Genomic DNA, 15,969 nt, shown 5'->3' on the forward strand with positions numbered 1-15,969 from the left:
TGTCGAAAAAACGACGCACCGTCAAACGCTAGCCAGCGCATAAAAATTATGGTGGAATGGTGGTTACAAGTGGCTAAAAATAGCTTTTAGCTGTCCTTACCGGAGCGGAGTTCTTTAGCGGTCCGTCGCGGCTTGTCTCCCGATTGTTTGAGTGCAAGCGCTAAGTCCTTTGTCTATTATTATTGAAGCTACGCGTGTAGCTGTCAAAGACGGGTTATCGCCGTGTTTGAGTATTGTATATTATTATGTCCTAGGTTGTATCTATCACGAGCGTAGACCTTTAGTATTTATTAACTATATCAAGGAATGATATAGTATTCTGGCATTTAGTGTAGGTCATCAGGGGTCTACTGTTTCCGACTTAGTAATAAATGCCGCCATCTTAGAGTGGTGAAGAGAACGGTTTTACTTGATGTGCAGTCAGTAGATACACAATTGCACTTGTCTATAATTTAATGTTGAAAAATGGGAAATTTCTATAATTGTGACGATATCAAGATAATGAGGAAAATAAAAGAAATTCAGAGAGTTATTGAATATTTTTTATGTGGGTGATTTAGAATACATATTCTGCAGATCGCGGAAATAAATGCTTGCTGTATTTTCATGTGCTTGTGAAACTTGGATTTCACTAGATGCTATTCACATAATTGGGTTCTATTAGCGGTTGTTCCTGCCTATTTCCATTCTATTTTTGACTCATGTTCTGAAAGACCCTGCACTATTACATACATTTGTGAAGACTTGTAGTATATTTCTAGTGTTCGGATTCGTTTGTGTTACATAGTCATATAGATATGTTATTATAGCCTTGATAGTATGGATATGGCAACTCCTATTTTATCCTGTTTATGAATTCATGGTTCTAACTAGTTAGTGTGTGTATGAATTCTAGAGTGATATTTATACTACTGAAACACAGCGGATTTTGGAAGTGTGTGTTTCTACAGAAAACAGATGAGATCCGAATGGGCTAAACAACAAGCTGGATCTCATCTGTTTTCTGTAGAAACACACACTTCCAAAATCCGCTGTGTTTCAGTAGTATAAATATCACTCTAGAATTCATACACACACTAACTAGTTAGAACCATGAATTCATAAACAGGATAAAATAGGAGTTGCCATATCCATACTATCAAGGCTATAATAACATATCTATATGACTATGTGACACAAACGAATCCGAACACTAGAAATATACTACAAGTCTTCACAAATGTATGTAATAGTGCGGGGTCTTTCAGAACATGAGTCAAAAATAGAATGGAAATAGGCAGGAACAACCGCTAATAGAACCCAATTATGTGAATAGCATCTAGTGAAATCCAAGTTTCACAAGCACATGAAAATACAGCAAGCATTTATTTCCGCGATCTGCAGAATATGTATTCTAAATCACCCACATAAAAAATATTCAATAACTCTCTGAATTTCTTTTATTTTCCTCATTATCTTGATATCGTCACAATTATAGAAATTTCCCATTTTTCAACATTAAATTATAGACAAGTGCAATTGTGTATCTACTGACTGCACATCAAGTAAAACCGTTCTCTTCACCACTCTAAGATGGCGGCAGTTATTACTAAGTCGGAAACAGTAGACCCCTGATGACCTACACTAAATGCCAGAATACTATATCATTCCTTGATATAGTTAATAAATACTAAAGGTCTACGCTCGTGATAGATACAACCTAGGACATAATAATATACAATACTCAAACACGGCGATAACCCGTCTTTGACAGCTACACGCGTAGCTTCAATAATAATAGACAAAGGACTTAGCGCTTGCACTCAAACAATCGGGAGACAAGCCGCGACGGACCGCTAAAGAACTCCGCTCCGGTAAGGACAGCTAAAAGCTATTTTTAGCCACTTGTAACCACCATTCCACCATAATTTTTATGCGCTGGCCAGCGTTTGACGGTGTGTCGTTTTTTCGACAGGTTCACCAATAACTTGAGCACTTGATGAGTCCAATTTTCATCGCGTAAGACTCACAGGTAAACGCCTCCTCTAAACATCAGAGAACAACTAAGTAAATGCATTAATTCGCATTGCACATAATTGATTATAGTCTCCTCTTCTTCCATATAGGCTCTTGACCTAATGACAATATAAATAAGGTGAGCGACATTTTGCACTTAAATTAAACGTTGAATAACTTTAAGTTCCCGGGTAATAACGCAAAAACTTCCCCTGGTATCTTCTTTTCATTGCAGATTCAATGCAGACAACTAAAAAGGTAACATGGCATTTTACATAGAGAACCCTCACATAATATGTATCACAAAACAACCATATATATCTAAAATAAGACTCTAATCTTTCTCTTACTCAGGATACGTTTACATCATTTGGATCATTGTAACTTACATACTCAATTTCATCAGCGGTAAGGAATGCACACAGCACAGAGATCTATTATCCGATAAATTTTTGCATCAATAGTAATGAAACTCCTTTCTTTTCTTTTCTTTGTACACAGACCCCTGACGAAGGGGCTCGCGCCCCGAAATGCATTGGGTGTAGATGAAATGTATTGACATTGAGCTGTATGAAAAATGCATGTAGACAGCATTTTATATGTTGACAAAAAATTTGCTTGATAACAAATGAAATTGGAATAAGAATGTACTGATGCTTTTTGTTGATTTTTTGTAAAAATTAAAGAAATGTACTAATGATCAACTAAATTGAGTAGTGCGTACTGGTGTCCTGGTTCTTTTACCAGGCCATATACACTTGATGCAAATTTAGCACCATTTCGAAGGAAAATATGCTGCCTGTAACTGACAGTGTGCTGCCACCCAATGCTTTACCTACATCATAAATTCATGCGCCTCATGTCCATTAAAGCTAGGTGTGTCATCAAAATTGTCATTCTAAAAATTGGGCTGTGGTTCTAAAAAGTTCAGGAAGCACTGATATAGTGGAACACTTGAAGGCATATGAGACTATGACTGATGAGGTTAGGCCGATGGGTGAGCGTCAACTTCTTATTTCAATTCTGAAACCTTTCAAAGTGGTTTCATCATGTACCATTGACAGATGGGTTTGATGGATAATGCCGTAGGCTGGCACAGATACCAATATTTTGAGACCACATTCCACAAGAGGCGCCAAGGAGTCTGAAGTCTGTCAGTGTGAGGCTTGAGGACATAATGAATGCTGTAGAGTGGTCCTCATGACTCCGCATTTAAGGGGTTTTATTGTACACCCATTGTGGACATAGCCTCTTTAGTGGTAAGAAATCTTTGAACATACATAATCCTCACCTCCAGTCCTGATAGAGATTGTGAAATTTCCTTGCAATTGTAAAAGAAAGTTTAAATTGTATTAAGAACACAAATTCAAGTTTTATTCCTAATCATAGAATTAGACATTAAGTCACCCACTCTCTTTCTTACACATGAAATACAAATTATATCATTCAGAAAGTATGTTCGTTGTGATGTAAGTCATTTTTCTACAGTACTTGGATGGGAATGTTGAATATATTGTGTTTCATAATAAAGACATTAGAGGTTTTATATATATAATCTATTGACATAATAATTGTATTTAACATCGAATGAGTAGAAGACAGAATAATTAGAGCACTCTTCAAATCCACAGCTGCAGTCGTGTGAAGAAAGAGGAGGGACAGGAAGCACACATATATCTGCCAGGGATAGTTGACATCTGAATGGATAGGCCGTTTTCTTGATTTATGTGGATTTAAGGAAAATGTAGTTATTAACTGTATTGTTTCTGAAGGCTGAGGGAAAAAATAGAGAAGAAAGTTTATGCATAATCCTCACCTCCTTGTCCTTCGTAGAATTGAAACTTTCCTTTACGATTGCTAGGACATTTTTCATTGTTCCTGATAAGAATGGCCAAAGATGGAGTCTGGGTTACAGCTTCCCAGAGTAGCAAAGTATATTTCTGGCATTCCTGATGCTTTTGAGATGCACTTGACATTTAGGTCTGAGAGGATGGAAACTGGGCTGTATTTAGAAATGGTGCAGTAAACGTTTGTCAGTGGTCTGCATAATTGTTTCTTTCAAAGCACTCCCATTAGATTAGATGGAGGATGTGTGGTTGTGTGGCAGGGGTCTCGTTTGTAGTGCAGAGGGAACAGTTTTGCCACAACCTGTTTTTTGCGTCTTCTAGAGGTGCTACTCCCCAAAGATGGATGACTGTGAGGTGCAAGATCTTCACTTCTTGTTCTGCTCTTATTTTGGGTGCTACACTTGGTGACACCTCTTATCACTCTCCGCTATGAAACCCTCAACTGGTAACATAGTCTGTGTGACCTGTGAGATCAACATTCTTTTTTTGGAAACTGGTTTTAAGAAATAAACTAAAACTTTACAAAGGTTTCCAGAAATATAATTACTGATCAAAGAGATGGCACTGCACACAGTGTCAGGAAATTCTTATGATTCGGGAAGAGGGAACTACCTAGGAATGGGTACTGTTGGGGAAGACATTGCAGAAGTCAATCAGAGAGCAGAAGTGGATCTCTCTGCATCCCTGTAATCGCAATTGTCAGGCGGCTCTAAAGAGAGGCAAGGAAGAGTGACTGTTGTCTGTGGTTTCCCCAACTGGTGATACATTACATAAGCTCTCTTTGGTGCTGAAGTAGGTCTCCCTGCATCCCCACAGACGCATCCTGTGAGTTTTTCTAAAGTGAAGAAAGACAGTGTGACTATTGTCTGTGGTTATCACAACTGGTCAGGTATCACAGGCTCAAGTCCTGACATGGGTCTTCCTTGTGCCCTGCCGGCAGAGGCAAACTAGACTGTAGCCTGTGCTCTCCCTATGGTGTGCCGTTGGGCTGGCACCTGATGATGACTCCGCTGTGACCCCTGACCAACCAAATTCGATGATTTCAACGAGAACCTGGGGTGGGCTTTTCAAAATCAGTGTGTGAGGCTTTGGACCAGGCTTGTTTGCAGCTGCACAAGCAGACCGGACGTGGAATCTGGAGCTTCCTAAGTGCTAGTGGAAGAGAGGCAAGGGCTTTGTGCTTGAAGTAGACCACGATGAGGACTTTATACCGGGTCTCCGCCACCATGAGAGAAGGTAATCTTGAACTAATGTAGACCTAAGCTTTCACAAGAGCCTAGAACTGAGGCACAGGACTAAATAACTGTTAAGTGAACTGATATTTTGTCTTGCTAATTAGCCCCCTTTCCAATCAAACCAAACTAGAAGCAGTGAATAATAAAGTACTTCTCTTTTTCGTAAGGTTAATCACTGGATTAGACAGACAATGTATTGCTCTTTTGGGTAACTATCGAATGCTGAGTCTTTACCCCTCACACCGCCTCCTAGAAGCCCCGGGCTGCTTGCACCATTACTGTGGGAGTGTGCATTTAGTGCTCAGGTTTCAGTGACACAATAGGTCAAGTCATGGGGCAGCATTGGTAACATTCCCCACTCTTCTCTGATGTGATTCAGCAGACCTTGCTTGCCCCAGGAAGCATGGAAGGGTGATGACACCTTGCTTGAAGGCCATGGTAAAGTAGCGCAAAAAGCAGCCCTAGTGGCATAAAAAAGAAACAGTGGTCACTTAGGCAATGAAGTGTAGATTTGTCCCACCAACATGAGTGATTTGAAAAGCATGACTTTATGGTTACCACTGCAGCCTGAGCTGCTGGAGGCTAAAAGCAACAACAAAAACATTAGAATAAACCTTTTTGACATATGTAAAAGCATGCTTCAAATATAAAAGTGGATTTAACATGAATGAGTTAGCAACCCACTAAAAATCCATCTTTACATTATTGCAATACACATTAAAAATCTAGTTAATTTGTGAACATTGACTGGAAGAATCAATGTACGACATATGCTTTCTAGCAGTGTGGGACATATCTGCTATAGCTATATAGACTGTGAATTATCTTGCCTGCTCAAGCAGCCCCAGGATCCTGCTGCAGGATTGGTTTAGGGTTTTCCTGTCCAAGGGCTGTGATCTTAAAGGATTCAATTGTGACTGTAGAAAGTCTCTGTGGGACACGGAAATAACAGAGATCTTCATCTCATAAAGACTGGCACGGTGATATGGTATACCCTATTATATTCCACTGGCCATTCCCAGGAAAGGGTTCGAACCTAGGGTCATTTCATGAACAAAGTGATCCTGTGAAATCATGAGAACAGAAAAATGACAGCGTTTTTTTCTCAATTAGACAGTTTCTTAAAATGAGCACTAAAGAATGAAAATGTAGTAAGCACGTCCATTCTTATCACAACACAAGCATGTGTACAAATGGTTTAGGTGCATAACTCACAGTACTGTAAATACAACTGGGCACGCCAATTACTGCACTCACAGTATGCTCTTGGCATGGACCCTGAGCTTTAATTTGCCAATCAAATGGGTTCTGGGAGTTGTAGTCTTTGTTTGCTTCCAATGAACTTCTTTGACTGACTGACTTAATATAGCATTATACCTACAGTACACGTCCAACCATGTGAAGGTTTGAGTTGTGCTTTATAAAACTCAGGGGCATGGTTTCAAGGGGGGGCTGTTTAGGGTGTGACACCCCCCCCCCCCCAAATAAATGCATTCTTGGCTTGGTAGCTGGGTCTGGGGGCCCGGAGTCGGATCTGCTATGCCTTCACTGGTTTTTCCTATCCTCCTCCGTTCACTTAAAGAGTTTAACTTGTTTATTTTTTGGATTGGGAACTTAAATATTTATATGGATCAGTTTTCTATAACAGTAGTAAACCATTAGAAGTACTCCTTGAATGTGAGCAAATTATTACTTTTTCAAATTCCCTAACATTGTTAGTATTTGGCTTGAAAAGATGTGCTAATCTCAGGTTTCCAGGCATCCTACTGGCAATCCAATACCCAAAAGGTGATAAGACAAATGCTTGCACATAGTCTAACCACTGGCAAGTTCTCGGGGTATCATTCCAACCCATTGTTTTTCAACCACTGTGCCTCTTCAGAAAGAGACCTACATAACGAGTGTAAACGCTGCTTCCTATGAGAACAGTCCATCCCAAACTTGGTCTTCTCACCCCTCCACCCAGCGGCCCACTGCTTTTTTGTTTCGAAAATTTGATATTCACACCCATGAATATCACTAACTAAGCTCCATCCCTGATAAAACTCCATAAATACAATAAATAATTGATTCTCAAGCATAAAAGCATAGGAAGGTCGGCAAGGAGCGAAGTGACAACCAAGAGCAACTCGTGCAGGTAACAACGGTGGGGGGGGGGTGGGGACAGATAGGGGGATTCGACAGATGACGGCAAGAGAAAATTAATTATTTAATTACCTAATTTTCACTAGGGCAGCTCCTGGTGACATCCCTAATAATTAACCGTACGTGAAAAGACGTGGTATTAGCCACAAATGAGTAAAGACTTTCTCTGCTCACCCTGCTCCTCACTGGAAAAAATGTGCCGCAAGGCAACGTCTCACCTGGTTTTACATTGGATACTCCTTCTCCAACACTCTCAACCACCCCTGCTGCCTCATGGCCCAGAATTATTGGGTAGGCAGGATTTGGGATAGTGCCATTGACAGCATGATCATCAGATCGACAGATACCAGAGGCCAGAATCTGTAACAAAAAATTGAATGTAAAGTCTTAATGTCTTGTTCATCAGTAGGCTACTGAAAAACATGCTGGAGCTAGCCTGTGTAAAACATTTGTCACTTATTAAAAAGTTGCATGAAATGGTAATGGCAGAATTTGATACAAAGGATTATGATTATGATAGATTGCTGTATTTTGTTTTAGTCCGATGGAAGTTCAATCAGTACAAAGGCAGATACGCAGAATGTAGGACATCAGCGCAAGAGTGCACGGATCCTCCTATGCATGTACAGCATATGAGCTTGAATCTTATCAATGTCATTGTGACAATTCACTCAAACCTGAAGATTATACATCTAAAGCAGAGGTTGTCCACTGCATGCCAGGAGGAAAGATCCACTGTAGATTTTCTGGATAACCACATTCATGAATTTACATACAATAAACCCGATTCCTAAAGAAAGCATTGGTGCAGATTTTCAACTTTCAGATATTCACAAAAGTTTCCAAAAGCATGCATGGAAACCTGTGACAGTCGCAGATTTCTGACATTTTGAGACAGCCACAGTTTTCCAGACTTACAACTATATATTTGTTTCCTTCTTTTCTTTCCACTGAGAAAATGCTGTTACCTTTGCAGAAACTCCATATCCTATACCGTTACCGATTGTTGTTCTAATCATCTACCTACAATGGAAGGGGATTTATTTTTGCATTTGTCAGGATTACAATTCAAACATTTTCCAGGGTAGGGTAGTAGACAAGATTACGAGCAGCCAAACTGTGTAATTTTGTGGAAGGATACAAATTCACAGGACATTCCAGTTACAGAAAAGCCTTTCCCCAACCAATCCTCCACTCTGTGTGTAAGGGTAAAAACTACTTTTGTGAATTCAAAAAGGGGTTGCGCGTTTAAAGAAAGTTTATTTGTAATTAAGCTAAATGTGCAAATGCACATAGCTGTACAAATCAACCACACTAATTCTAAATTAAATTGATTTACAAAGTCATTGGTTGTCCTATTTAAAATAAGGCATTTAGGAATATGTCCAGTACCCTTAAAATATGTTCATGAATGAAACAGGCACCTTTCCAATAACCAACCTCAAATTGAAGCAGGTTTTCTTATCATAATCTACCATTTCCATCTGAGAAAGTGTTGGCTGATCCTGTGTTCTACCACAACAGTGTCATTGGGAATTAAAACAGTCATCCACAGCCTAAAACTATTTGAGCATGCACAGAAATGTGGTAGGGTTTTAGCGTGGGTTAGTTGCAAAATTTAGGGTCGTCATATTTCAGAAGAAAACACAATGGAAGATCTTTCCTAAAGGAAGTCAAACAAGCCAGAAGCTCCTATTACCCACCAAGTATATTCTTGGCAACGGGCATAATTCTATTAATGCTGTCACTCCACATCGCCTGGCTCGTATTGTATTGTATTGTATTGTATGTGGATTTGTAGAGCGCGATTGCTGCCCGGGGGCGTCCAAGCGCTAAGAACCAACAGACAGAGGGATGGTACCGGGGGCATTTACTGAGGGGAGTTGAAGAGGAATGATTTAAGCTGTTTCCGAAATGAGGAGAGGTTGGCTCTCAGGTGAAGGGGCAATGTGTTCCATGTCTTGGAGGCGTTGTGAGCGAAGGTCCTACCGCCAGTTCTGGACTTCTTTATTCTGGGTGTTGTGGCCCTGAAGGCCTGGTTTGATCGAAGACTCCTGGTAGGTTGGTAGTGAGAGACTAGGTTACGGGTGATGAGGGGGCCCGTTTTCCAGAAGGCCTGGTGCGTGATACTTAGGGCTTTGAATTGGATTCTTTGGCGGACTGGTGTCCAGTGTAATTTGATCAGCCCGGCTTTGGTAGATTGACGACGAGGGAGCTGAAGTAGTATGCGGGCTGCGCAGTTCTGCACAGTTTGAAGTCTCCGCAGTGTATATTTAGGGGCAGCGAGGTAGAGGGCGTTATTGAAGTCCAGGCGGGACTGGATCAGGCCCTGGATGGCTACCTGTTTGGCTTCCATGGGTAGAAGATGGAGGACCTTCCTTAGCATCCTAACGAGGCCAAAACAGGTAGCTGAGAGTTTGGTGGTTTGGGTGCCAAAAGACAGGGATCTGTCCAGCCATACCCCAAGGCTCTTGATGTTGTCCTTGGGGGCCGGGGGGGGGTGCCTAAGCAGGGTGGCCATAGGTCATTGAATGATCTAGGGTCGGCAGGGCCCAGTAGCATTAGCTCTGTTTTATCCCCGTTCATTTTGAGTGATGAGGAGGACATCCAGCTCTTTACCTCCTCTAGACATTTTCTGAGCCCTCCTCTCATTGGCATGTTAGCTTCCTGCGCCAGTGAGACCACCAGCTGAGTGTCGTCAGCGTAGGAGATGATCTTAACTCCAAACTGACAGACAACCTCAGCCAGTGGCCTCATTTAAATGTTGAAGAGCGCCGGGCTTAATGAGGAGCCTTGTGGTACTCCACATCTTAATGGTCTGCTGGTAGATGATGATTCACCGTCGAATACCCGGAAGGATCTGCCCTTCAAGAAGGACTTAAACCAAAACCATGCTTTGTCTTTTATGCCGATGTTAGACATGCGGTCCAGCAGTATGTCATGGCTGACCGTGTCGAAGGCCGCGCTTAGGTCAAGGAGGATCACTGCCACTGATCCTCCTTGGTCCAGGATGGTTCTGGATTCCTCAGTGACCATGAGGAGCGCGGTTTCGGTGCCATGTTTTGGTCTAACGCCTGTTTGAGTGGGGTCCAATAAATGATGGTTTTCTAGGTAGGCAACCAGTTGGCCGTTGATATGTCTCTCTAGGATTTTGCTCAGCCAGGGCAGTAGAGAGATTGGCCGATAATTGCTGAAGTCTGAGGGGTCCAGGCTCGGTTTCTTTAATAGGACTCGAACCATGGCTCGTTTCCATTCTGGCGGGACTATGCCGGTAGTGATAGAAGAGTTTAGGAGGTCCATTATGATGGGCAGAGTGACCTGGGAAGCTGACATTACGATATCTGGCAGGGGTGGGTCGTCAGGGGAACCTGATTTGACTTTCCGAGCCATGGATTCCAGTGTCGATGATTATGGGGGGGGGGGTGATCCAGTGTGGGAAGAGGCTGAGAAAAAGGGGGTGTCAGGGTAGAATTGATCTGAGTTGGGGGGGTGGTGGGCACGGAAGGAAAGGATTCATAGATGTTAGTGATTTTTTGGAGGAAGAAGTCTGCCATCTTGTTGCAGTGTTCTGTGGATTTGGAATCAGGTAGGCTAGGTGGCAGTTTAGTGAGATTTTTCACGACTTGGAAAATTTCTCTAGGTTTTGATTTGGCTGAGATGATTTTTGTAGAAAAGTATGCTGCTTGGCTGGCTATGATTTGTTCTTTGTACTCTTTAAGTAGTTTTCGGTATTGAGTTTTATTTTCTGGTGAGGAATCCAGACGCCATTTCCTTTCAGCTTGCCTACACTGGCGTTTCTTTGCCCTAAGGGAATCTGAATACCAGGGAGCGGATTTTTGGGAGTGTTTAGTTGTGGTTTTTCTTTTGGGTAGGAAGTGGTCAAGTGATTGGGTGATCCATTCTTCGTATGTCTGGTTTGCGAGGCATGGATCCTCGTTATGAGGAGGTAGGTTGCTGGCCAATTTGGTGATCCATTGTTCAGTTGAAAGGCCAGACCAAGGTCTGGCTATTCTTACTGTGGGTCTGACGGCTAAGGGCCTAGGTGTGGACCATGAGAAGGGGACCAATAGATGGTCAGTCCATGGGAGGGGGATGAGATGTCTTGTTCCTGCCAGTAATCGAGCGAATCATTTATTGACTTATTTGAGCAATTTTCAGACGCAAATCTAACAGGTAATATGCTAACGATTATCGTGATGTTGACATTCAGCATTTTATAAGATTTCACTTTGGTTATTAACGTATAATAGTAATAAAATATGGTTGCGATAAGGATTAGTTAACAATGGAAGTTGGCTGATTCGAAACTGTATCCTTTAATATCACTGGCCATTATGTCCAAAAGAAGAAGCATAGAATTGTCAAAGGTTTATCAGTGAATATCACAAAGGTTTACTGTATCAATAACTGTCCATCAAAATTTTGCAGGCTAGCCAAACATTCCCCATTAATGTGCCTATCACATTAATCTACATCAGGCACACCTGAATCCAATTTACCTCCTCCCAATGAGGTCAATCCGATTATAAAATGTCGTATCCACAAACCTGATATTTCTCTGAATTCTCAGTATGTGGGCCTCTACCCAGCGGTGGCTCGCCTGCTAGGACTAAGGAGCAACGCCCCACTACTCAAAAGGAAAAATAAAATGGAAATAACTTATCGTTATTATCATTTTATTTTTCCATTGCAGTCAGCGGCGTGGCCGGGCTGGCCAGGGCAGGAGAAGGAGTGGTTTGCACTCCCTAAGTCGGTATGACTGTTTGGCCTGCCCTCTTATTTGCTATTTATTTCTCCCCTCTCCTCATCCCACCACACCCATCTGGTAGCATCTGCTATTCCCTCCACCTACCGGAAACTGAACATCTACAGAATCAATCTTGCTGATACCCCCCTTTGAAAAAAAGCGAAGAAGCACATAGATAAGAAACTTATAGCCTGGGACCAAAGGTTTTTCTAAAGGATTTTACAATCGAAGATGTGGTGTATTAAGGATGAAACTGATTCTTCTAAAAACTTACAATCAGTGTACAACATTGCTTTTTCTCAACAATTGGGATATATCCAAATAAGGCACCGTTTCTGGTCAATATGGAACAAAAACCTAGATCTGAACTCTTCTCCTTGTAGGTTGAAGCAGCAATATGCACATCATGGCTGTCCCGCCTTCACTAGATAATGGTGAGGGTGATTGGTCCACAAAATTGCTGATGCATAACAAACCAATAGGAAGCCGGGTGGGATATAATCTATTTTAAAATCCTGCTTAACTAGCACTGGACACACTCTCATCTGTAAGCTATGGATACATAAACAGACTCATCCTCTTCGGAGATGCCACAAGCAGAAGCGTGATATAATCCATGTTCTGGGGTCCTGCCCCTGACATATTTGATAATGAAATTCTGAAAAATCTCTATTTTGGTCTTTGGTCTATGGTTTGGTAGTTGTAAAGCACTTGTTCACCAAAGCATCTGAGCGCTAAAGTAACACATTGCAATAGCAGTTTAAAGAAAACCAACAACAGATTGAGAAATAGTTTAAGAAAGAATTAAAAAAAAATCTAAACTGCAATAAGTGAAGATAGAAAGGTAGATTGTTCAATTTCTAGCTGCTGAAATGAAGAAAGCATTGTATCCGAAGATCAAAGTATGGCTTCCTGGCAACCAACAGAAGGTACTGATGGCCAGAGCGGGTAGTCAATAATAATAATATTTCTTTATTGTTTGATTACTTAAAATATTACAATGTGACAATATACATATAATACATACTACAATATAAAACAACTAAAACAAGATAAAAAAAGCATCATCAAATCTGTTCTAAGCCAGTTGGTTGCAATAGATACAATCAATTTCATGGTATATATCGTGATCAAGGGAGCCTGACTCCCGAAACGCGTTGATGGTATTGCTTAAATAAATAAGCTTATAAAACTATGGTCGTGAGTGCCTGGATGTTTTCAGCTGAAGACTAATGGGACTGGATTCTCATTTTTAATATATATATATATATATATAAATATATAAATATATCCAAAGTTATTTTGCGCTCTGAAGGAGCTAAACATTAAAGCTCGTTAAACTGCAAAGCTGGCCTGGACATTCCTTCTTTACCGTGTGGGATTTTCTCTTTGGATATATATATATATATTCCAAACAATGTGCCCTTGAGCATTGGGAGGTCACTCGACAGAGCTTGCCATACGGCTCCCTGATGCAGCCTGCTTCAATGATCCATTTCATAAATATGTTTGCCTAACACATCTGAACTTACTGAAAGTGAACAATGACACTCGCACTAATTAAAGACTCTCTGTTCCAGCATGCACTGATTAAATGAACTGTGCGTCTCCCACTGTGATGGAAATCAATAAAGCTGCAAAAGTCAAATGAATGTGAGGCTCAGATGGGTTTGTGGCAGCCCAGGAAGAAGGGTTTTTTTAACCTTGAAACGCGTTGGCAAAGATATTTATGAAATGGATCATTGAAACAGGCTGCATCAGGGAGCCGTATAGCCGTATGGCAAGCTCTGTCGAGTGACCTCCCAATGCTCAAGGGCACATTGTTTGGAAAAAAAAAAAATATATATATATATATATATATATATATATATATATATATATATATATATATATATATATATATATATATATATATATATATATATATATATATATATATATATATCTTTCACCAAAATAGAAAATAATGTAGGCACTCGTCCATTTGCTTTAGTATGGGTTTTATTCAAGAGACTCTAGGAGCCCCATTCACCTACGCGTTTCGACCGCAGGTCTTGATCACAGTGTTGCCACTTGTCTTTTTTCTATGTTCATTATTTATACATTTACTACCCATCAGCATATAATGAAGCATCCTGGGAGATGTAGTTTAACAAATACATATGGAAATAAGAAACGTTTTGAGCATTACATTTGAACGTATAAGCCACTTATACTTTATATTCATCACATTTGACTTGTTATCAAAAGTATTAAAGGAAAGAGGGCAATCTTATAAGGAGATTGTGAATGTCGGTTTTTGCACGTGGAAAGATTCCATCTAACTAATGTATTAGTTGTACCGACACATCGTTCATCATTTACCAAATCGTTTGGATAAAATGTCTATGTTGTAATAGTTCATTCTTAGGCTTAGTGCCTTTTTACTCCTCATCGAGAGTCCAGTCCTAAAATACATATCTTACAGGGCTCAGTGCCCAAGGTGATTTTCATAATAGTCTACATATCAATGGAAGTCAAGATATCTCATATATGTTGAAGTCCCCAATTGTCATTAAAGATGTACATGCATCTCATCATCCATATTCAATCCTTTCGGCGTCTTAGTTTGAAATCGTATGATTAGACGTGACTCTAATCTCCTCAATTGTAATTTTCGGTTGCCTCCTCTTTCATTAGGAAGTATTGTTGCTATACCACTATAGCGTATGTCCTTCCAAGTTTTACCAGTGTGTAACGACATATGCTTAGCAATGGCGTAGGACATATCCCCATTTTGAATTGCTCGGATGTGCTCCAGAATTCTTTTGTGAAGTGGACAGGTGGTCATTCCAATATAGTTCTTCCCACATGCACATGTTAAGATGTAAACTACATGTGTGATTTTACAAGTTATAGTTTCCTCTATGTTAAAGATCTTTCCTTGTGGATCTTTTAAGGATTTCAGAGATGATCCTACTGTACAAGCTTTACAGTTGAAGCATTTGGTAAAGCCTTTCTGTCTAGAGGTTAACCAGTCCTTTTTCTTGTCCATTTTAAAGCGACTGTTCACAAGTTTGTCTTGCAATGAGGGGGGTTTTCTGAACGTGACAAGAAGATGTTCACTCAATAGGTCACCAATATCTGGATCTTTTTTAATGATGTTCCAATATTTATTAAGGATCCTTCTTACGTTCTGACTCTCTTTGCTATAGGTCATGATCATTCTGATCGGTTCAGGTTTAGATGCTGGTTTTTATCGATCAGAGTTTGTGTTCTAGTAAGTTTTCTGGCCTTCGGTTCTCCTTTTTTGACATCTTTATAGTTATATCCTCGTTTTAGGAATCTCTTAGTTGTCTCCTTGTATTTTAGATTCATTTCCTCTGGATTTGAACAGTTTCTTTTCATACGGATAAATTCACCATAGGGTATACTTTTTTTTTTAGAGTTGTAGGATGGAAGCTATCTCCATGTAGAATACTGTTTGTTGCAGTATTCTTTCTGTGAACAGTGGTCTCCAATTGTCCATTGTCTATGTATACCTTTGTATCCAAAAATACAATCTCCTTTTCACTGATGGCTGATGTGAATCTCAGCCCCAGGTCGTTGTTATTGAGTATGTTCAGATATTCGGAGAGTTCAAGTTCAGTACCGTTCCAAATCAGGAACAAATCGTCGATAAAACGGAGCCAGATTACAACTTTTGATGTGTGATGGTCATTCTCTTCATCCCAGGCTATAGTTCTTTCCCAGAAGCCCATTGCTAAATTGGCGTAGCGCAGTGAAAAAGCCACGCCCATAGCAGTTCCGCATCTTTTGGCATAGTACGTTTTGTTGAAGAGAAAGACATTGCTGTTAAGGCATAGTTCCGTCATTTCTTTAATCATTTGCCAATGCTGGTATTCTTCCAGCGGCTTCTGTTTAAGGAAGAAATCCATGGCAGTGAGACCCATTTCATGAGTAATGGACGTATATAAGGAGACTACGTCAATGGTAGCCAGTTTGTATCCATCTACCAAAG

At 40.5% G+C, this 15,969-nt stretch overlaps 1 protein-coding gene across 1 annotated transcript in view; it reads right to left on the bottom strand.

Annotated features, from left to right (window-relative positions):
* LOC147727494 (alcohol dehydrogenase 1-like) overlaps positions 1-15,969 on the bottom strand; it is a 288,449-nt gene that overhangs the window by 139,841 nt on the left and 132,639 nt on the right. Inside the window, exon 3 of the mRNA XM_086961571.1 lies at positions 7,441-7,582. Within this exon, the coding sequence (XP_086817697.1) occupies positions 7,441-7,582 (142 nt within the window). The remainder of the gene's footprint in view (positions 1-7,440; positions 7,583-15,969) is intronic.

This window comes from Lissotriton vulgaris, chromosome 3_1 (assembly GCF_964263255.1).
Source record: "Lissotriton vulgaris chromosome 3_1, aLisVul1.2, whole genome shotgun sequence".
NCBI classification, from domain to species: Eukaryota; Metazoa; Chordata; class Amphibia; order Caudata; family Salamandridae; genus Lissotriton; species Lissotriton vulgaris.